At 50.6% G+C, this 23,357-nt stretch overlaps 2 protein-coding genes across 4 annotated transcripts in view; one reads left to right on the top strand and one right to left on the bottom strand.

The window, feature by feature from the left end:
• USP35 (ubiquitin specific peptidase 35) overlaps positions 1-7,567 on the bottom strand; it is a 69,289-nt gene extending 61,722 nt beyond the window's left edge. The window contains exons 1-2 of the mRNA XM_040255615.1: positions 7,310-7,567; positions 236-918 (exon numbers count right to left, since the gene is read on the bottom strand). Coding sequence (XP_040111549.1) covers positions 236-908 — 673 coding nt within the window. The 5' untranslated portion in view covers positions 909-918; positions 7,310-7,567. The remainder of the gene's footprint in view (positions 1-235; positions 919-7,309) is intronic.
• Positions 7,568-7,834: 267 nt separating this feature from the next.
• KCTD21 (potassium channel tetramerization domain containing 21) lies at positions 7,835-23,130 on the top strand. 3 transcript variants are annotated; one of them, XM_040255617.1, is made up of 3 exons: positions 7,837-7,899; positions 8,830-9,075; positions 19,968-23,130. In XM_040255617.1, exons 2-3 carry the CDS (start codon positions 8,927-8,929, stop codon positions 20,779-20,781), a joined length of 963 nt encoding a protein of 320 aa, XP_040111551.1. In that variant the 5' UTR covers positions 7,837-7,899; positions 8,830-8,926; the 3' UTR covers positions 20,782-23,130. The 3 variants fall into 3 exon arrangements, with proteins under 3 accessions (XP_040111553.1, XP_040111551.1, XP_040111552.1); XM_040255618.1 differs by having other exon boundaries at positions 8,830-8,985; XM_040255619.1 differs by lacking the exon at positions 8,830-9,075 and having other exon boundaries at positions 7,835-7,899.
• Positions 23,131-23,357: the final 227 nt, after the last annotated feature.

A 23,357-nucleotide genomic window follows, 5' to 3' on the forward strand; every position in this document is an offset into this window, starting at 1 on the left:
TGACCATCCCCGCTTCCTGTCGACTCACTCATCCCCCTCCCCCGACTCCTCCTGGCCAGAGGAGCGGACCACAGGATCGGAGCCCCCACCTCCACCCGCAGGAGCTCAGGAGGGGCCTGCTAAGTAAAGGCACATCCCCCCCACACACCCCTGTGCATACACCACACCACCAAGCGGGCGCGCCACGCAGAAGACTGCACGCACGGGCCCAACTGCGGCCCCAGGGCACACGCACCTGTGCAGGAGATAACGGCGAACAGCTCCTTGAGGCAGGGCAGGATGGCGGCAGGCTGCGCGCGCCACAGCTGCGCTAGGAGCCCGCTCACCTGCTGAGCCTGCTCCAGGAACTCCACAGCGCCCTCCTCCCCCTCGGCCGGGCAGCGAAAGCGGCCGAGGCAGCGCACAAGCTGCTGGCAGAAGAGCAGGCGGTGAGGGCCGTCGGGGACGCAGCGCGGGTGCCGTGCCAGCAGCCGCGCCACCTGCGCGCAGACCGCGGGGCCCGGGCGCTCGCACACCGTGCGCAGCACCTCGCGCCGCAGCAGCGCGAACACCTCGTCGGCTCCGGGCCCCTCGGGCAGCAGTTGCAGGCAGAGCTGCACGCAGGCCAGCGCGCGGGCGCTCGGCGGCCCGGCGCCTCCCTGGAGGAGGCGCAGCACGCGGCGCGCGCTGAAAAACTCCGCGAAGACCTCCGGGTGGTGGCGGCCGGCCACGTGCAGCAGCTGGCAGCCCACGCGGCGGGGCAGCTCGTCGGCGCCGCTCACGTAGAGGCGCGTACCCAGCGCCAGCAGCGCCAGGCACTGCTCGCGCTCCAGCGGCTGCCGCGCCGCCTCCAGCACGCGCCGCACGAGCCCTTGCTTCACGCTCGCCGGGTATGATGATGTCACCACGGCCTCCAGGATCTTGTCCATGGTGGCCAGGCTGCGGGGGACAGGGAGCAGGGTCACAATCTGCCCAACAGGACCTCCCCCCACCTCCCCCCCAACGTGGTCTCCTGCGTGCTGAGACTTGGGGGCGAGCAGCTCAACCTTTCTGGGCCCCAGCTCCCCATCCGTGAAATGGGGCAAGGATGCGTTCGTCCCTGGGAGGTATCATAATGAGATAAAAGCACAATACCTGGCACATAATAAGCCCCAGTGGATTGTAATTATTGCTGATGCATCTCACAAAGGCAACATCTGAGTCTTCCCGTTTGCTCCGCCCCTTTGCCTCTCCCCCACCCATTCCCACCTCCACCCCTGGGCCTCCCTGACCACCTAGTCCGATTCTTGGCAAGGCAGGTAAGAGCTGGATCTAGAAGCTGCTGTCCAGAGCCCTGGCCAAGTCATGTCCTGCGGGAAGATGAGCTGTGCGCACACACAAATCACTCCTCCAGGAAGGCAGGGCTGACAGGGCTTCCAGAAACCCCTGCACACTTTACTCTGCCCCAGTTAGCTTCTTGCTCTTTCTCAGATGACCTACCCTTTTCCTCTTTGTGTTCACTGTGCCTTTCGCCTGAAACACCCTATCTCCCAAGACCTCCACCATGAACACATATTCATACAACCAGGCAAAGTCCTGTTTTTCCTCTAAAGCCAAACACCCAGACCTTAATTAGAACTCCCTGGACCTCCAGGCTTGAATTCACCCCTCAACTGGATTTCTACAGCCACATCCATTGGCCACTTCATCCATTGTAGCTGGGATCACACAGTGCCAGGTTGTATGGATTCAAATCTCCTCCAAGGCAGAGCACCTTGTCTTTGTGCTCAGCCCTGCACAAGGGGGCCCTGTCACCTCCCGAGCCTCAGCCCCCATCAGCCCCTCACTCTGGCCTCACTGTATCCTCCCTGCCACTGGGCGCTTGCACTTGCTTGTCCCACCTCTCCCTGGTTGGCTAACACTACAAACCTCAGCTCCAACTTCTTCCTCACGGAGGGCCTGCCTGACGTCCTTGTATGGGTCAAACACCCCTGTTAACAGTTTCACAGCATCCTATCCTCCTATAGAGCACTGATCATGATTTCTTGGTTGGGGTCATCCTCCTGCACTATATTAATATATAGGTTCCTGAGGGCAGGAACCAAGTCAGGTTTTGTTCACCACAGTATCCCCAGTACCTAGCACAGTGCCTGGCACACAGTAGGGATCTGCTGAATGAGCAGATGCAGTGTGTGTTGAAAGTTATTCCTTATTCCTCTGAGCCAAACCTCTGCCCTTCTCCATTTGAGCTGTCTTCTGGAAGACTTCATCCTAAACTGACCCACTTCGATTCCTGACTCTCATGCTGGTTCCCACAGGTTCAGGTCCTAAAAGGCAGAATCATTTCTTTGCTTCTTTTGTTTAATCCCATACCGGGCAGGATCCAGTATAAGGCTCAGTATATGGTAATTGTTTAATTAAACTTATTGGGTCAGTAAAAACTACTCTCTTAAGACCTGGAGTAGGTGTGAAGACATGCCAGAAATTTCACAGATGATGGGCCAGAAACTTTTATTCAAAACCACAGATACTGTGGGACCCCCAGCCATGTGCCAGGCCCTATGGAGACACCCCCTTCTCTGTCCTAGCTCTCCACTGAGACCAAACCTCCATTACTACAAGTGTTACAATGTAATGGACTCATTTCTCTCTCTCACCAGATTGTGACCTCCTCCAGGTAGGGACCAGTCACTGCAGAGTAGGTGCCCCTGAGGAGTTTACTGTGGTTAGAGGGTGTAGCTAGGGCACAGATAGCGGTTCCTGAATGCTGGCCTCGCTGCTTCAGAATCACCTGAGCATTTAGTACAAGTTCATACCCTGCAAGCCTGGAATGGTGTTAGACCCTATTCTTTGAGTCATCCGGGATCCATTCTGCTTACCATCCAGAATGACAGAGGCTCTCTGAGCCTCTCTTTCCACCCTGTAGGGCTGTTGTGAAGACAAATATAAAGGCCTTAGCATGGTGCTGGGCACAAGAAAGTGCTCAGAAAGTGTCAATGCTTTTTGCTATAGAAGCAAAGTCCTCGCCCTTAGGAGATTCCAGTCCGGTGGTGGAGACAGATGCATTGGTGGAGTGCCAGTGTAAGTAAGGTGTGCTCTCAAAAGGCCTTTAAAAGTATCTTTAAAAATGAGTCTGCCTTCAGCCCTGGTCCTCTCTTTCCTGGGCAGTCCCTTGCGGACCATCCCTCAAACCCCTACCCTCCAGACTAGTGGACTTAATATTTTCAACCCAAAATGCTGAGAAACCCTGGTGTTCAGGCAACAAAGGAGAAATCCTAATCAATGAGATATTGACATCATGTGTGGAGGAAAAAGACCTAGGGCAGGCATAAATAGAGTTCTGGCGCTAAGGAAGGCTCTGGAAGTAGAAAGAAAATCAAATTAGGAACGAGGAGTCCTGCATTCAAGTGTGACCTGGAATAAATCCCATTTAGTCCTGCAACTCATTGTGTGACCTTGACCACATAATAACATGAGCCTCTTTTCTGTAAAATGGGGATAAAAAGCAAGGGATCAGAGGCTGGCAATTTCCTATTGTTCTACTTGATACCTGCCCATAAGGTTGCAGTGGTCCCTGGCAACTGCAGGTCCCAACCTGCCTGGCAGCTGGGAGCTTGATCAGTGGAGCCATTCTACGAGGGTGTGATCTCCAAGGCCAGCCGTGCAGCCTCTGTGCAGTCTGTGGCCTGACCGCTCTGGCAAGCCCTGCCTACCTGCCCCTACTCCCACGCAGGCAGTCTGAGGTCAGCTGTCACCATGGTCACCAACGAACCCACTCAGCAATATCTTGGTTGCATTCATGCAATGGGGTTTTTAGAGGCATGGACCTCACCTGACCCATTCCAGGCCACAGAAGGGAGGCAGAATAATGCCTGCTCTCCCCATGGCATGGGTGGGGAAGCTGAGAACCAAAAGGGACAAAGACGCGCCTTGGCAGGGTGGGATTAGAACCTGCACTCGGCCTCTCTTGGGGAGGAGGAAGCAGGCTGCCAGTGCTCCTCGGTGGGCAGGGGTGGGGGTTGCGGGGAGAGTGGGGAACTACCTTCCTTCTAGGCTATGGAGGAGGATACGCCCTGTCAACGCTGGCTCTGACCCAAGAGGCACCTACCCCATGCCAAATGCAGCAGCAAACAGCAGCCGTGCCCTCCCCCAGAAGAGCCTGCATCAGAGTAGAAGCCTCCGGTTCTCTGCCTCAGAATCACCAGGTGACCTTGGGTGAGACCCTCCTGAGACTCCTCAGCCTTCTCATCTGGAAATGGGGGCCATTCTGAGCCTACCGCTGATGAGGTGGAGAGGGCAGGGAGGTCCCTGGTGGGCTAGTGGTTAGGATTCGGGGCTTTCGCTGCCATGGCCTTGGTTCAGCCCCTGGTCAGGGAAATGAGATCCCTCAAGTCACCAGGCACATCAAGGCCTAGATACAGTGTTAGCTGCTCAGTCGTGTCCGACTCTTTGTGACCTCATGGACTGTAGCCTGTCAGGCTTCTCCATCCATGGAGTTCTCCAGGCAAGAGTGGGTTGCCATTTCCTTCTCCAAGGGCTCTTCCCAACCCAGGGATCAAACTCGGGTCTCCTGCATTGCAGGCAGACTCTTTTACCATCTGAGCCACTAGGGAAGCCCCAAGGGCTAGATAATAGATGAGAAAAAATAAGAGTCTATTCTTGGGACATCTGCACTGAGAAGCAAAACTGATACTGTCTGGAGACAAGGAGACACATACTCCTGATCCAGCTGATTCTGGAAGGAATTTCATCTGTTAACCCTCACTGCCAACTCATCATTTCCATTCTTTCTCCTGAGCTCCAGCCCCACCCAATATCAGCTCCTTTTTACCTCTTGCCTGGACTAGCGCAGTAGCTTCTTAACCAATCCCCATTTTCCCTTCCCCAGTCTAACCTCCACTAGAGGCATGTGTAGGAGTACAGAGTCCAGGTTTCAGATCTAGTCCAGCTACTACCCTCACTGTGGCCACAACCATCAAGGCTGGTGTTTTTCCGCCTCTCAGAGCCTATGAAGCCCCAAATGGGAGGTGACCACCTGCTCACTCCTTAGCCTTTCCCAGCCAGTGCTGCGGCTCCTCCCCACAGCCTTGGCTTATATCTCTCACTGCTGACCTAGGCAGCCTGGGAGTTCCAGCAACATCCAGCTTGCTCCAGGAAGTGGGAAAGCACATGAGAAGAAAATCACGACCCCTCCCCTGGAAAGCCCAGGTCCCTTTAACTGTCCCTCTTAAGTGACCCTCTGCCTTTCCACAGTGTATTGACAATCTATTCCTGCATGGTAGAGACTGAATGTACCCACTGTCCATCACTCATCAACCCCAAAGCACCCTGTGTGTGTGCATGTGTGCACAATGCCCTGCCTCACTCTCTCCCTGGGCCCCAGCTCAGACTTCCCCATCCCTCCCCGGTCTCTCCCACTCACCCTGCAAATATCGACAGATCAACCTCATTAGATAATAAACTCCATCCTGCCATGCCCCTGCTCAGAACCCTCAAGGTTTCCCCAACCCTTTCAAGGTAAAGTCCAAACTCCTAAGCCTGTCATTCAAGTCTTTTCTGTGACACTAAGCTAATATGGGGCAGGGTTAGAGATGAACTTGACAAACTCCATTTGGTGGTGGTGAATCTACAGGAATTTGGGCAGTGGGCTTTTTCCTGCTCGACACTTTGGGGAAGTTTTCTCTGCTGGGAAAGGGCCTTCTCTCTTTTCTCTCCTGGCAAATTCTGACTCATTTTTCAATACCCAGGTCACATGACCCCTCCTCTGGGAAGCCTTTCCAAATCCCCCTGCAACTCAAGTCTCTGGGCTTTGGCCTCTCAAGGCCATCTTCACTTCTCTCATCCCTCGGCAGTGGAACCAGATTGATTTTATATCCATCTCCCCCAACAGGTGGGGATCTCTTTTGGGAGGAAGTAGGTCCAATTCCCCTATCTGTGCCCAGTGTCCAGCACAGGACCAGGCACAGAGGTGAAGGAGTGCCAAGTGACCAAAAGACATGACAGCAAGATGAGATAAAACCAAGGATGTCGCTAGAAAAGCTCCTTCCAGGGACAGGCCTGACCCTTGGTCCATTCACTGCCCCTGGTCAGGTCCAGCCGTGCATATCCACAACCCTGAGAATCTGAAAACCTCAGTCAAGAGAGCCCCTACAGAGGTCAGTGGATGGGCCGTTCTAGAAATGACTCCAACAACCAGAGCTGAAGAAAAAGAAAACAAACAAAGAAGATTGTTCCTGGTTAACTCTCAGGTAGAAAGCACACAGAATCTCCTGGGACAGGGAAGGGTGCTTCAAGGTCTCACTCCATCTCTTCAGATGCCGGAGCACGCACAGCAACCCCCCCGCCACCCCCACCCCAGCAGCCCAGCTCTGAGAAGCCCATTTCCTTTCCTCTTTGACCCTCAGACCCAGTCTCCCTCCTTTGGCTCCCCTGAGTGCTGGAGCTGCCTGTGGGAGGGGAGAGGGGAGGACCAGGCTGTCCTTCCTGACACCCAGAAGCTCTCCATCCCTGGTCCCTCAGGCCTCTGGACAGCAGCATTCCTCTCTGGAATTTTTTAACTGAACTTCTATGCAAGGCAGCCCCGGGAAGGATCCCCTTGCCATACTACCGGGAGACCTTCATTTGGGCCACCAAACTGTCACCCCGAAATAAAGGGGGGAAAAAAGGAGGTGGGGAGAGGTTATCAGTAAAAGCTACCTACGGTTTTACTGAAGGGGAACTGAGGAAGGGAAGGGAAAGAGGTGGGATATATTCCCTTCTCAGAAACACATAATCAATGGGCCCCTCACACACTTCTGATGGCCGCGCCTCCATCCCCACCCAACCCCAGGCTTTCTGGAAGGGCGGGCACCAGGCTGACATATCCGGGGTCTCCTGTCCGCAAGGCTTCTTGTAGCTGGAGTACGCCCTGGCCGAGAATGCAGAGAATAGCAGAGCCCATTCCAAGCGCAGGTGGCCTCTTGGGCGCCCCCAATTTGTAACCCACCTCGGCCCCACCCCAACCCCTCCAGTTATACCACTGCATCTGCTCCCAGCCCAGACTGGGGCTGCGGATCCCACGAAAGGCCGGTGAGCTTCATGATATGTTAGGAGCCTGTGCCCTCAACCCTGAGGGGGGCGGGGGCAGGGGCGGGGTCTCTGTGTACACAATTGATGGAGGAGGAGATGGAGGCCCAGAGAGGGGCAGCTACTCGCCCAAGGTCACACAGCCAGGCCCATTATGCACCCAGACCTCCCGCCTCCCAGCCCCGGATTCTCAGAGCCCCACGCGCGTGTCCGGGCTTTCGAACCATCAGAAGGATGGTTCAGACACTCCCTCCCCCAACCCGCACACACGCCCCAGCCCCCTTACCTCCGGAAGCCTGATGGCCCCGGCCTCAGGAGTCAGCTCCTAAGGAGGGGAGCTCTGGCCGGGAAGGAGCCAGGCTGGGCCAGGCGAGGTCAGGGCGGGTCCTTGGCTTTCCCCGGAGTGGGGACGCCCGCCGCCAAGTCCCAGACGGCAGGGATGCTGCTTCCACTGCAAAGCCCAACCTCTGCACCCGGCCCTGCACAAGTCTGTAACTGGGGAGCTCGACTCAGCGGCGTAGCCACAGGGCTGCGGGGCGAAGTGGGGGGGGAGGGGCGAGGTGCGGGAAAAGGGGCGGAGCCGAGCGGGGGCCACCCCGCGAACCGCCACTCAAGCTGCGTCCCCTTTAAGACCAGCCGGCCTGAGCGGGGCGGGGGGGGCAGGAGCGGGCCGGCTAACTGCAATGCCTCCCGGGAGATGAAGTTTGACGCGGGACGCGCGGAGCTATAAAGAGCTTATTGGAGGACTACAAGTCCCAGAGAGCAGCGGGAGGGTCCCGGGCCGCCACGCCCCTGGGCTGGGCTCCGGCCCTCCACCCCCCTCGCAAAGCTGCGCTGGCCGCCCGCGGAGGGGAGGTTGCTGAGCGAGGGCTGGAGGTGGGTGCGGCACGGACGGGGGCGTGGGGTGCAGGGACTGCCGGCGAGGGGTCACGGACCCATCTGGACACCTGTCCTACCGTGAGAAGTCATCTAGCCTACCCTAGCCTCGCCATTCTCATCCGTGCAATGGGAATAGCAACGCCTGTGGCTGCGGGGGAGGGGATGTTTATAGGGAAGAAGGGGCGGAGCTGCTGGAAGGAGCCTGGATGGATGGCGATAGTCTGAAAAGCCCGGATAATAAGGGCCGAGACTGTGGGAGGAGTCCGGTGGGTGGGTCAAGGAGGGGCGGGGTCTCTTGATAACGAGTGGAACGGGCGTGAGATCGGAGAAGGGGCTGGGGAATGGGTGCAGAGGAAGCCAAGGAAGCAAGCCTGAGTTGGATTGGGTGGAATGAGCCAAAAAGCGTTGGGGAGGGAGGGGTGGAGACGGAAAGATGAAAGGGATCCCTCTCAGCCCTGGAAAAGCCCAGTGTCAGCAGCGCTGTTACGACTTGAGGAAGAGAGTGCCCAGATGGGCAAATGTCTATGGATGCACGGAGCATCTTTTCCTTGTAACTAGAAAATAAAGAGCCCAACCTTTGAACCGGCGTCACACATTTGAGTTCATTCAACTCACACCCTGTGAAGACGTCACCATATCTGTTTACAATTGAGGAACCTGAGGCTCAGAGAAGTAAAATGACTTGCCCCAAACCACCCAAGGACTCCTTACTCTCAAGGCACTGCTTTTTTCCCTGCACTGCAGGGAGGTAGAGGTTTAATCTGTAGTGAAAGGCAGGGAATAGATGACAAATGTCCCGGTCCTTCACAGGTTGTGTGACAGGACCAGCTTCCTCACTGCCAACCTCTGAGGCTTATTGTTAGGATGAAATGAGGAGATACGTTTGAAAGCCGTTTGTTCATAGATTATCTTTCTTGTGAGGAGCAGGAAGACCGTGGAAGAGTGGTTGGGCCTGAGGAAAACCAGAAGGTGAAGCCTAAGGGTGAGCCAAAACGATGAAGGAAGATTCTGGAAGAGGTAGAGGATGGTGATGATTGTTGGAAATCTACACCAGATGAGAGAGTACTTTGCTGTGCAAGTCAGGTCAGGTGACTTCCCTTCTCCAGCCCTGTTGGTTGACTCCTTCAAAGATCAAAGTGTGTCATCTGAGTTGGGAAGCACCTTCTCTGTCTGGTGAGCACATAATGGAGCAAACAGCATTTGGGCCTTTTAGAGATAGGAACTGGGCAAAGCAGAGCTAAAGATACAGCTGTTGGGTGTGGGGAGGCCAGGAAGGGGAGGTGGAGGGCGGTATCCCCAGATAGTCTCCAGGGCTGTGAGCCAGACTCTTTATCTGGTGGGCTGTGTAAGGTGGGGAAAGACTGCTCTAGTTTTTTGGGAGACACATTGCTCACTTTGAGTGCTGTCATCCTTGAAGTTTACCTAGCTGTGTTCTATGCATCCCCTACACTTTGGGAGTTCTTATATTTACTTTCCAAACTGAAAATTCAAGAGACTGTTTCAAAATAGAAAGTTTTAAAAATTCAGGAGAGATTGGTAAACCTCCCTATTGGTAGATAACAGTCTGGGACTAGGAAAATGGATCTGACTAAACGGGAAGAAAATTTTCCCCCTTCCCCTGTCTGCCGACTTCTTGGGGTACAGATCTGGGGTACAGATCCCTGACCTGACAGTGTGGCCAAGCAACTATCTACTTCAGGAAAGTGAGCCTTGGTAAGGGGTAAGAATAAAATGCTCTGGAGATGCAAAGAAGGAAGGAAGGAATTGCAGCCAATGGGCCTGGCAGATGAATGGCATTTTCTTCGCAGTGCAGGCAGAGAGATAGCAGATGCCAAACTGCAGAGATAGGAGAGGGCGTGATATGGTTGGTCTGTAAAGTAGGGATGATAATAAGCATCTTCATCTATGAAATTAACATGCACAAAGGGCTTCCCTGATGACTCAGTCGGTAAAGAATCCACCTGCAATGCGGGAGACCTGGGTTTGATCCCTGGATTGGGGAGATCCCCTGGAGGAGGGCATGGCAACCCACCCCAGTATTCTTGCCTGGAGAATCCCCATGGACAGAGGAGTCTGGTGGGCTGCAGTTCATGGGGTTGCAAAGAGTCAGACACGACTGAGCAACTAAGCACACACACAGTGCATAGCATAGTAGTAACTGCTCAGTAAACGTCAGCCGTTATTATCACTGTTGCTGTTGTTGTTATGATCACCGTCATGTGCCCAGGAATCGGTCTAGGGCCACACAGCTAATGAAGTGGCAGAGCCTGACTCAAATGCAGGCCCAGGTGACACCAAAGCTCATGCACTTTCCTCTTCCCACAAACATCTGTGAGGCCCAGAAGTGGCCCCTCTTTGTTAACATTCTTGGTAAACCATCACAGGAGTTTCTTTTCCTGTAGTAGCAGAGACTGAGTTCAGAAGGAAGCAAGGAAAACAAGGCCTAAACAGCCATCTTCTCCCAGCCTGGATCTCAGTATGGAGACAGGCAGGCCTAATTTTGTGGTTCCTGTGGGCAGTTTAGTCTGGGTAGGAAGACTACTTGGATGTACATTCAGTTGCCCTCCACCAACTGTGGGCTATTTTAGCTTAGCCCTGGTTGGCTTCTTCATCCTCCAGAGCACCGAGACGTCAAGAGAAGATCATGAGATGCTAATACTTCTTAGTAGTAGAAATAACATCTAATATTTATGGAATCTGGCTATTTACTAGGGCCAGGCACTCTGACTGGAACTTTACATCTGTAGTCGCAGGAAAGAAGTACTCTTTTTTTCCCCTCTTCCTTCAAAATAAAAATATTCTTAGAATTTTTAAGCATACAGAAACACTGAAGGAATAGCCTTTCACCGACACACCGATTCACATCAACAATTTTGTTTTTACACACGTACACTTTTTGCTAAACTATTGAAAAACTACAGATGTCTTGACACTTGACCCCTAAATTCTTCAGCATGTTATCTCCTAATTATAACATTCTGCACCATAACCATAAGACCATTACCTAAGAAAAATAACAAGAACTCAATATTATCTACTAAACAGTTGAGATTCAAATTTCTCCAACTGTCAAAAATTATCTCATATTTTTTTAATCAGATGCAGTCAAGATTCATTCATTCATTGCATTTAATTATATCTCTTGAAGCAATTCATTTAATCTAGATAGAGCCCCTCTACGTGTTTAAATTTATTTTAGCAATAACTAGGTTCAAATTGCTTTTTTATTTCTTTTCTGGCAATGTTGCATACTTATTATTGCATCACATTAGGAGGCATATCCTACTATTCTATCCATGAATGCCAAGTCTGATTATTGGATAAGGTCATAACAGCCTGATCTTTCCATAAAAGGTTAAGTTTTTCCCTCTTGTAACTAAAGAGGGCTTCCCAGCTGCGCAGTGGTAAAGAATCCCCCTGCCAGTGCAGAAGATACAAGAGACATGGGTTCAATCCCTGGGTTGGGAAGACCTCCCTGAGTAGGAAATGGCAACCCACTCCAGTATTCTTGCCTGGAAAATCCCATGGACAGGCAGGCTACTGTCTATGGGGTCATAAAGAGTCAGACACGACTTAACAACTAAACAAGAAAAACAGCAAATTATGATCTGATATTTGTATATATTGCAGAATGATCACATAGTTACGAAAAAAATTTTTTTCTTGTGATGACAGCTTTTGAGATCTGCGTTCTTTTGACTTGATCTCATTAACCTTTGATGTCTTCTTTGCTGTCTGGAAAGAGATGTTCCAGGCTCACCTTGAACTTTTCCTGTCAAAGTCCTGGAATCACCAGTTTTGCCAGAAAATCATGGTTTCTTTTTGTAGGAGTTAAGGTTTAAAAACCAAAATCCGGGGACAAGTGTGCTCATTACTACTTGGGGTGTCATTTCTAGGCTCTGAGCAGAGCTGAGACATGATAGATGTATAGATGGATGGATGGATAAAAAGATAAATAATTATCAATGCCTTGTAGATTGATTGTTAAAACAGCTGGTCCTTGGTGTGTAAAAGGAGTAGATTGCATATAAAATACCTTCATTAGAGAGGCTTAGTGGGCAATAATGTAGGGAATTGCACAGAAAGAGCCCTTGCTTGTTCTAAGGCTCTGTTAGTGTGTGGCCTGTTAACTAGGACCTCTGCATCTGGATTCAGTCTCTTGTTCAGGACCCGGGTTAGAGAACACCCTAGGCTGCCTCCCAAGGACCAGTCCTCTGAGCAGTGTCCAAACCTGGAACCTCCCAGAGACCATGACTCAGAGGTCAAGAATGGACACAAAGCCCTGGGCCAGGGATTCATTCTCTCTGCTTCTGTGAAATAAAGATAATGTGATCTGTCATGCCTGCATCCCAGAGTTGTTGTAAGGATCAATATTTTTTTTAAATTGCTAATCAGTCTTTTCAGTATGTGTACTACAAAATTCCTTCCCCTTTTCATTGTCTTAACACCACAGTTTGAAATGTCATTGCCTTACAGTTTGATTTCATACATTATACTAAGATATACTTTTTCAAATACTCTTTTAGGTTATCATTCACCAATTTTTCCAAAATAAGATTTTAATCTTTTTTTTTTAATCTCGTTAAAAAATACTTTTGGGAGTGGGATTAGAATATCACCACAACTGTAATTAATTTTTAAGTGAAGTGAAAGTGTTAGTTGCTCAGTCGTGTCCAACTCTTTGCAACCCCATGGACTGTAGCCCGCCAGGCTCCTCTGCCCATGGAATTCTCCAGGCAAGAATACTGGAGTGGATTGCTACTCCCTTTTCCAGGGGATCTTCCCAATCAAGGGATTGAACCTGGGTCTCCTGCCTTGTGGGCAGATCTCCTGTCTGAGCCACCAGGGAAGAACAGCTTTAAGATACTGCCTCTCAGAATCATCACAGGTCTCTGTTTATTCAAGTCCTGTTTATGCTTCTTAATAAAGAAGCATATGCTTCTTTGTTTTCAAAGGGAGCACAAGGATTTTTTAAGATAGGTGTAATTTTGTAAAAAAAATATTTACTTACCTGGCTGCAGGACTGACCCGTGGGATCTTTCATTGCAGTGCATGGACTTTCTAGTTGCCCCGTGGCACATGGGATCTTAGTTCCCCAACCAGGGATCAAACCCACATTCCCTGCACTGCAAGGTAGATTCTTAACCACTGGACCACGAGGGAAGTCCCTGGGCAGCACAGGCTTTGAAGAGAGGCCTCACTTGGAATTCTAGCTCTACTACCGCTAGCTGTGTGATCTTAAGCAGCTGACTTCACTGTTCTGTGCTTGTTTTATAATCCAGAAAATAGAGATAATAATTGTACCTACCTCACAGCCTCAGTGTGGTGTTGCAGTGAGATGATCTACAGGAAAATGCCTCACATAGCTCGGGACATGTCCTCAGTGCTCAGGAAATGTTGATTCTCTGCGCACTCACTGATCATGCATCAGAATCAAAATGAGGTGGCAGGTATGACAGCACCTGGTAAGAGGTAGGAGAGGACAAGTGCCAGACCTCTTGCAAGGGGTTTGACTGCTGAATTCCCAAGGTCATTCAAAGCGTGGCAGTCAGACAGGCCTGGGCTTGAATCCTGGCTCTGCCACAAATTTCTCAGGGCAAGTCACCTGCCTCTTAGAGCCTCAGGTTCTCATTTATGAAGTGGAGATAATGCTTTCCTCAAAGGGAGTTACAAGGATTAACTGAGCAAATGTGTCTAATAGCAAATACCTAATAAGTACTCACCAGGCAGTAGCTGTGTGTCTTATGAGACCTGAGGGAATGGTTTTAAAGGACACAGTTTTAAAGGACTCTAGAGCAATGTCTTAACTGCCCTTCCTTACAGGACACCCACTCTCAAAAGAATTCTATTTCCTTTGTTACAATTAAAGGTTGGAACAGGGTGATTTTCAGGCTCTAGACTGGGATTGCCCTCCACATGGTACCAGGCTGGGCTTTAAGATCCACCACCCCTCATTTGGGTCACAGACTCATTTCAGGGAGGAGAGAATTCCAGCCACCTCCCAAGTTCCCAGGCCCCCTGACTTTCCCTGCTCAGGCAGATGGTCCTAGGATCCACCTGGCATAATTTCCTGGTTTTCTCAGAAAGGGAAATGGGCTGATCTTTTTTCTTGGTTCTTTTCGAGTCAAGAGGCAGACTTGGAAATTCTCCTGCTTGGGACAAATTATTTGTGCAGACACAGTGGTGGAGTTTCTTTTATCTCCTGTTTCATGGTTCGGTTTGTAATTCTCATTCATCTTTTCTAATCTGGCTTTTAAAAAAAACCTGGCTTTTTGTGTTTTGCTGCTTTGTCATTAGGGATCATGGGTTGCTATTGAAATAGTAGGGTTTAGACTTGTGTGTCAGCTATGGAGGGGCTCCAGGCCATCCAGGAGCCAATCCCCATATCCTCAGATGTGAGTGGGCAGAGTCCCAGGCCAGCCACAGACTAGCTGCCAGAAGACCTACCCCAGTCTGATCTGGGCAGGGAATAAGGCAATGTGCACCTTCCGCTCATGTTAGGGCCTCAGGGTGGGAAGGGGAAACTGAGAGGTGTTGGACTTGCACCGACCTGGATTCGGGTCACAGCTCCTCCAGTGACTAGCTCTGTAACCTTGAGCAATCTCGTAACCTTCCTGAGCCTCGGTTTCCTCAGCTGTAAAACAGAAATAATAGCATCTGTCTGGCAGGGTGCTTGTATAGACATCAAGTGAGGTAATGCAGGTAAAGAATCAGCACAGTAGTATCATTCTCTATACTTCTCTATATATTTTTGTTAAAAATAAATAAAATGCTACTGTGTGTTAGCCAAAGCATTATAAAAGCAGGAAGTGTGTGTTCAGCAGGTGGTAGCTGCTGTCTTGCCAAGCAAGCTGCCTAGCACTATTTTAAAAGGCTGCTTCAGGGATTCTCAAACTTGTGGAAGCTATGAAACAGCCTTTTGTTGCTGTTCCAGCTCTCAGCAGCCTGTGCAGGGGAAAGAGAGTGAGCTTTCCACTCCCTGGCCGTGTGTCCTGGGCAAGCCCTCAGTCTCCTGAGTCTCTTGTTTCCTATCTGCCTAACGGAACGATGGCTGCTTTGTAGAGCTGCTATATGAATTAAAAGGGCTGGTGGGTGTACAGGCCTAGGATGTAGTAGAATGCTCAGTATGTGTTCATCCCTTCCTCCCTCAGCCCCTCCACAGTACCCCCAGCACCCCCAGTGGGCTCGGCAGTGAACACACAGGGACAGGAGCTGGGTCACCGCTGTCACAGAGATCACAAACCAGGCAGCGGTTTGTACAAACAAGTTTCATCATAACCCATATTATGAAGGTGCACTTTATATCACCTTTCAGTTCCCTTCTCTCTCTCTCTCTCTCTCTCTCACACACATACACACACACAAATGAAACAAAAGTTTCACAGCAATATATATAAAACTGGTCATAACCCAGTGTATTATATTATTCATGACACAATCACAATCTTGTTTTTTTTCCAGTTTATGAAGGCATAATTTATGTGCAGTAAAAGTCACCCTTTTTAGGTGTACAGTTACATGAGTTTCTATAATCTTTATACAGTCATTTGACTACCACTACATCAAGATATTGAATATTTCTGTCAGTCCAGAATATTCCTCCAGTCTCTTTGTAGCCAGTCTTATCCCCAGCCTCTCCAATTACTGATCTGACTTCTGTATCTATAGTTTTGTCTTTTCCAGAATGTTGTATAAATAAAATCATACACCATGTGACCTTTTGAGGCCGGCTTCCTCCACTTAACAGGATGCTTTTGGGATTCTTCTGTGTTGTGTGTCAGTAGCTAGTTGGCTTGTATTGCTGAGTCACAGTCCATTTGTCTGTGACCTCTTTTGAGTTAATTTTTCATCTGTGTTGCAGGATATGAGTTGAGGTTCTTTTTATGCATATCGATGTCCAGTGATCTTCACCTTGAGAGGGCTAGGGAGGAGGGCCAAATGCAAAGCAGATCATTACATGATTGATTACATGATGGAATGGTGGGCTGTGCAAGGGACCAGAAGCCCCAAGAGGAGAGCCAGCAAAGTGGAGGTTTGGGGATAGATAGAGGCAGTGACTCATAGGTTGAACGCAGAGAAAGTGGAAAAAGTGAAGAAGGGTGGTATAGGAGAGCAAAGGCAGGTTAGAGGAGGGTGGATGCCATGGTGTCAGGACGGCCGGAGCACAGAGTGTGGGGAGAGGTGGGATCGAAGGTGAGATTGGATTGCACACAGTAGTCAGAGCAGGCAGCACTGCTTCAGGAAAATCAGCCTGCAAACTGAAATGGCAGGTGGACAGAAAGGAGGCAGGGAGCCACGTGAGGATGCTGGGGGAGTGGGGGCGAGCCCTGAGCTCCAGGAGTTCCTGCAGGGACAGGTTCAAGGAGACAGTTGAGAAAAATGTTAGGGATGCTGAGTCAGGGCTGCCTTGTGGGCTCACGCAGATGGGTGGCTGAGAAGAAGTCACAGCAGGATCTGGGAAGAGAACTCTTTGTGAGGCTTCTGGTATCCACAGAAAATCCAGGTGGGCATGTCTAAGAGGCAGCTGGGTACACAGTGGGGCTGGAGCTCAGTGGTGAAAGCCTCCGCCACCCTCAGTGAAGCTGCTCAGCCTTGGGACGCCAGTTCCTGCCCCCTTGTGTCATTGTGGCTCTCAGACCGAGCCTGTGGACTTGCCACGGTGGGGACCAGGCACTATGACTAGGAAATAGGGGCTGGAAGGGCTGACTTCTGTGATTCCTGAGTCTGTAGAGAAGAGCACAGGGAGCCCCCTAGTCTGGGGTCGGGAGACCTACCTTCTTTTTTTTTTCAGTTGGAGGATAATTGCTTTACAATGTTTTGTTGGTCTCTGCCATATAGCAACACAAATCAGCCATGGTATACACATATCCCCTCCCTCTTGAACCTCCCTCCCACCTCCCACCCCATGCTGCCCTTCGAGGTTGTCGAGGTTGTCGCAGAGCGCCAGGCTGAGCTCCCTGCGCAACATAGAAACCTCCCAGCAGCTATCTATTTTACATATGGTAACATGTATTTCAGTGCCACTCTCTCTAGTCGTCCCACCCTCTCCTTCCCCCAGTGCGTCCATAAGTCTGTTCTATGTCTGAGTCTATTCCAGCGGTCAGGAGACCTCCTTCTAACCAGCCTCGGCCCAGACTGCAACTCCCGGTGCTGCCCTGGGTGAATGACCAGGAGCCGCACAGCAGGGCGCGGGGGCAGGAAGGCGGGTGCTCTGTTGCTTTGCATGCAGAAAAATAGGACTTTGGGTGCCCATCCAAGGGCCCCAGTATGCCCTGTGGCACCTGATTGTCCTCCCCACCTGCTTTGAGCTCTTCAGAACTGATGTACTTAGGAGACATGGGGTTTGCAGCCCAGAGAATTGTTGGGAAAGAGCCCAGCCTCTCTGCCGCGCCAAAGCCTGCGCGTTCCTTTCCGTGGAGCTCAGCCACTTCACAGAGACTGGGCCTTAAAGAGAAAGAGAGACTGGAAAGTAGAAGGTGCAGATTACTATCTAGAAAGAAAAGGAGATGCTGGAATGAGAAAGCAGCTGGCCCACTCCTGGGTCCAGCTCCTGCCTACCCGCTGGAGGGAAAATTGGTCAGATTCGGGCCCTAGGCCAAGCATACACCTCGGCGGCAAGTCTCAGTGGCCTGGTAACCACCCCTTCCTAGGAGCTCTCCCCCACCCTTCTCTATTGGACAGCCCCTTCCCCCAACCCCAACCCCACCCACCACCAACGTCTCGCAGCCCATCTGCTCCAGGCTTCTGTTGATGATTTTGTAACTTCATCATGGGCTTATTTCTCTTCAGACACTCCAGATGGTTAATGCCTTTCTGCAATATCAAAGTGCCCCGCTGGACAGGGACAGAATCCACCCCACCCCCACCCCACCAAAGAATTGGGTGGGGCAGCTGAGAGTCCTCCACACCCAGCATGGCCCCCACCCTCTGGAGTAAAGGGGTCTCGTGTAGTCAGGGCTTCCCTGGTGGCTCAGATGGTAAAGAATCTGCCTGCGCTATGGGAGACCCAGGTTCGATACCTGAATCCGGAAGATCCCCTGGAGAAGGGAATGGCCACTCAGTCCAGTATTCTTGCCTAGAGAATCCCCATGGACAGAGGAGCCTGGTGAGGTAGAAAGTCCATGGGGTCGCGAAGAGTCAGACACGACTGTGTGACTCACAGGTTCACAGTGCAGTCAGCCTCCCCAGAAGGCAGATGCTTGGTGACAACTGCCCTGGCCCGCTTGCTACCCTTGCTGGGTGACTTTGAGAGAAGTCCCCTGCTTGGACCTCAGTTTTCCCATCTGGACAGTAAACGTGCCAGAATTCATTCCAGGCCTACTCCTGCAGCTCTTGGTACGTTGTTCTTCCTTTTTTCCATCCTTCCTTCCTTCCTTTTATTTTATTCTTTCTTTATTATTGAGGTAGAGTTGATTTACAATATTAGTTTTGGGCTTACAGCGTAGCAACTCAGGGTTTTTATAGATTATACACCATTTAACATTATTATGAAATATTATCTGTACTCACTGTGCTGTAGCTGGTCATTTTCCTTGTCACTGCCTGTTGTTGTGGTCTCCTCTGCCAGCCTGGGCTCTTCTCAGGGGCAGCACTGGGACTGATTCCTACCTGTGCCCCCACACCCAACATTAGGGAAAGATTCCTGGATTCACTGCACAAGTTGACTCCTGGGAAGGTATCATGTTAGGAGCAAAAGAAGTACATCCCCTGATTTCTAGACCCTTAAAGAAAAGTTAGAATCCAAGACTTCAGGTTGATGGAGACTTGCCAGCCATGGACACTAGAGGCTGTGAGGTCAGTGGGGTAATAGTTGGGGAGAGTTGTTAAGGAGTAGCTAAAGAGCCCTCAGGAAGGGTGCTTGGTGGCAGAGGCCCACATCCACACCACAAAGCAAGGTTCAGAGGAGCCTGGGGTTCCATCATGGTAGGAAAAGGCAGGCCATCAGGAGCCAAGGGCATCTTCATGGCCAGGCAGGTCATCACGGAAGGGTGAGAATCCAGAAGGAGCGTCACTGGGAGTCCAGAGGACCGAGTGACCCATTGTGGGCCTGGAAGATAGATGGAAATGGTACTAATCACAGCCATTTGTTGTGCATTCTTTTAGATAGAAAAATAAGGCAACATTGATACAGCAGAAGGAGAATGGGGCTTGGAGTTCTACACCTCAGAATGTCTGTTAAGTACCGAGAATGGCCCAGTAGTTGGCTAGTAAGCATGAATACATTCTTCTGTCTTGTATAAAGGCAGCTGGGCTTGAATCCTGCAGGACTCTTTACCACTGTAAGCCTGGGGAGTGAATCCTGGCAGTTTCCCTCACAGTGGGGATTATTGGTGATACTGTGTATGTCAAAGGATAGTGTGTAAGCAAATGTACGTAAGAGCAGCCAGCATAGCATTCAGTCCAGGCGCATCTTCTGCCTTTCCTTAGACCAGTGGTTCTCTGTCCTAACTGAACATTTAGAATCACCTTTAAAATACATCAATGCTGGGGTTACACGCCACACCAATTAAAACAGCCTCTGGAGGGTGGGACCCAGGCTTTGTTTTTTCTTTTCATTTCTTTCTTTCTTTTTCAACTCCCTTAGTGAACCTAACATGCTTTAGATAGTTTGACAGTTATTACCCATCCAATTGTTCATCGAGTTATTCATTTCAATTCCAAGGACATACAATAAGAAGTTGAGAACTGTGACTACCCAGATGTTATGGACTGGATGTTTGTGTCCCCCAGAATTCATCCACTGAAATCCCAGCTTCCAGTGGGGTGGTATAAGGTGGTAGAGCCTTTGAGAGATTAGGTCATGAGGGCTCCAGCCTCATGAACGAGATTACTGTCCTTATAAAAGAGACTCCAGAGATCTCTCTTGCCCCTTCTCCATATTAGAACACATCAGACACCAAATCTGCCCCTACCTTGACCTTCAACTTCCCAGCCTCCAGAACTACGAGAAATGAATGTTTGTTACTTAAGCCACCCAGTCTCCAGTATTTTGTTATGCCAGCCCCAAAAGACTAAGTCATCAGATATGGTTGGGTAATGGTCATTTCTTTCTTTTCTCTCTGTAGGACTATTTTCCTGCACCCCAGCCTTCCTGCCATGTCTGACCCCATCACGCTAAATGTCGGGGGGAAGCTCTATACAACCTCACTGGCAACCCTGACCAGCTTCCCTGACTCCATGCTGGGCGCCATGTTCAGCGGGAAGATGCCCACCAAGAGGGACAACCAGGGCAACTGCTTCATTGACCGTGACGGCAAAGTGTTCCGCTACATCCTCAACTTCCTCCGAACCTCCCACCTGGACTTACCCGAGGACTTCCAGGAGATGGGCCTGCTGCGCAGGGAGGCTGACTTCTACCAGGTGCAGCCCCTGATTGAGGCCCTGCAGGAGAAGGAGGTGGAGCTGTCCAAGGCCGAGAAGAACGCCATGCTCAACATCACGCTGAACCAGCGTGTGCAGACGGTCCATTTCACCGTGCGTGAGGCGCCCCAGATCTACAGCCTCTCCTCTTCCAGCATGGAGGTCTTCAATGCCAACATCTTCAGCACCTCTTGCCTCTTCCTCAAGCTCCTCGGCTCCAAGCTCTTCTACTGCTCCAATGGCAACCTCTCCTCCATCACCAGCCACCTGCAAGACCCCAACCACCTGACTCTGGACTGGGTGGCCAACGTGGAGGGCCTGCCAGAGGAGGAGTACACCAAGCAGAACCTCAAGAGGCTCTGGGTGGTGCCAGCCAACAAGCAGATCAACAGCTTCCAGGTCTTTGTGGAGGAGGTGCTCAAGATCGCGCTGAGTGATGGCTTCTGCATCGACTCTTCTCACCCACACGCTGTGGATTTTATGAACAATAAGATTATTCGATTAATACGGTACAGGTAAAAGGACCCCAGCAACACTGGAGGGGGTCTTCCCAAAGCCAGGATGTTGGAGAGTGTCTCACCAGTGGTGTGAGGCAGGGTACCATACTAATCTGCATTAATCACATAGCAGGACTTGATTCCCCCCTATGATGCAGTCTACCCATAGGAATCTGTGTGTCCTCTTGACACAGCCACCTTTTTCCTTGCCACTTTGAGCTGGAGATGGGCAGTTTGCTGTAAGTGAAGTCTGCCATCATGTCCTACAGGAGGCCGTAGGACTTCCTGGCTAGATAGAGAACAGCAGTTTTCCCTTGGACTCCAGCTCTCTCTGTACCATGAGGCACTGCCTGCAGCCCTTCCTTTGGTAGAGGGGGGTGAAGTGAGAATAAGAGGCTCCTTCTGGTTTCTCAGGACAGGAAGTCCCCAGAGACTCCCATCCTGCCTGCCCCTCCATCCCTGGGATGTGGCCAGGACCTGGGGCTTGCTTGGCTGGCTTGGAAATGAAGTAGGTAGTGGGGGTGGGATTTGAGCTGGCCCGGCATAGAGGAGTGAGTTTCTAGGCAGTGTTCAGAAGACGGGGCTGTCCCTCTTGACGGGGCCAAACCTAGGCATTTGGGGATTCCTTGATTCAGAAATGAGCTGCTAATCCCTGTGAAGATTTGAAAGTATCTGGAGCCACTACAATGAAAGGCACTTCATAATGTGGCCTGATCCCTGACTTCTTTCTCCAAGAACTTGAAGTGTCATTGAAACAGATTCTTTTAAACAAATATATTATGCACTCTCAGGGTTGGAAAATAATTCAACAGTCATTTAGTGCTCTCCCACCCCAAGCACACCCCAGCACATTTGGGGCTGAGGGCTTCCCCCCAGTACCTTCAGGAGATAACTATCTCTGCTTGCGTACTCTCAGCAACAGAACATCCGTCATCCCCATGACCAGCCCCTGTCATGGTCGGCTGTTAGAAAGTCCTTCCTTATCTTGAGCTGAAATCTGTCCTCCCACAGGCATTTTCTATTCCTGGTAGACCTTTCTTCTCACCCAAATGTGTATTTTCTTTTTCAGAATAGTCACTTTGAGAGGCCACATACCTATTCTGAAAATATGACTACTTGGAATTAGGATTCCCCTTGGGATTTGTCTTCAAAACCAAGGTTAACCCCCTGACATTCCCTGTAAGTCATCCCTGTCCCTGTAAGTCATCCCTGTTTTTTACGGCTTCACTTTGTTTATGACCCTCCCTCCTCACCAGACATGACCCTACGTAGCTTTTGACCATCTTCTGGTAAGTTTGAAGATTGCTTCCCCAGAGGAAGGAGACCAGGGTCTCGGCAGTGTATAGCCAGGAGCCCAGGAGTGGTCTGAACCCTAGCACTGCCCTTGGAGGAGTGTCCAGCACCTGTAATACTGCTCTGAGGGGTGTGGTACTGTTTCCGTGCAGGACCAGTCTGTTGACTTCTTTGGGGTGAGACCCAGGGCAAGACACCCTGAGCCACCACTTCCCAGGGGTGATAAGCAGTGCAAGTCTCAAAACTGCACGTTATGATTCATCCCTGGAATGAGGGTGACCTTGGAAGTCCCACAGTCTTCCTCACTAGGCAGGGGCCCTCAGACAAAGCCAGAGATGCCTGGTGCCCCCAGGGGATGGGCTGAGGAAGGAGCTTGTGTGCTCAGCTGTGGGAAAGGCCACATTCCTTAAATAATAAAAGTCTTTCCCCCTGTACAGTGGGAGCCCTGAGTCTCATAACTGTCCCAGGCCACCAGACTATTGGTATTTGGGAAAGCCACTCAGGAGGACACAGTTTAGACCACCCAGCAGAAGCTGTGACCACAGCAGAACAGTTCATAAATCACTACTGTCTCATGTTCCTTTTCATAAAAAGTATTTCTCCATCTTTTTGGTGCTTCTTAATTCAAGCAGCTTGACTTTAGAGAAAGCACAGGACCTGTGAAGCCACTAATTTGCTGTGTGACTTTATGCAAGTCACTCACCTCACTAAGCCATCTCTGTTTCTTCATCTGTGAAATGGGCATAACAGTAACCCATAACCCTATCTACCTCACAGGGCTGTTGTGAGGATCAAATAAAATAATGTATATGAGAATACAGCATAAATGAGAAATGGTTGTTATTATTTTGTGTCTATATATAAGGGGAAAAACCTTGGCTTTGGAATCAGGCTGACCTGAGTCTCAATTCTGGCTCCATCACGTGCTGTGTAAACTTGGACAAGTCCCTGGGCCTCCCTGATTTGTTTCCTCATCTGATGACAACCCCACCTCCCAGTGTTATGTGACCTGGTTGTGTATGTGAAAATTCCTAGCTAAGCCTGGCACATAGCTCAATAAATGTTTGCTCTCTTAGAAGTAACAATGGATTGTTGTGCCGGAGACACCACAGGCATATAACAGTTTAACAAGCCTTCTGGGGTACCTGGTATATGGGCCCTGAGGATGGGAACAGTCACAGATAAGTTCAGTGTAGAAAAGATTAGAGGGCCACACCCTGGGCTTGGGAACTTGGGGAAAAGCAAACTTAGTTCTCAGAAAGGGCTTAATGGATGGTCGAGCTGGGCCTCTAAGTGTAGGCTGCA

Source organism: Oryx dammah, unplaced genomic scaffold (assembly GCF_014754425.2).
Source record: "Oryx dammah isolate SB20612 unplaced genomic scaffold, SCBI_Odam_1.1 HiC_scaffold_15, whole genome shotgun sequence".
In the NCBI taxonomy this organism is placed as follows: Eukaryota; Metazoa; Chordata; class Mammalia; order Artiodactyla; family Bovidae; genus Oryx; species Oryx dammah.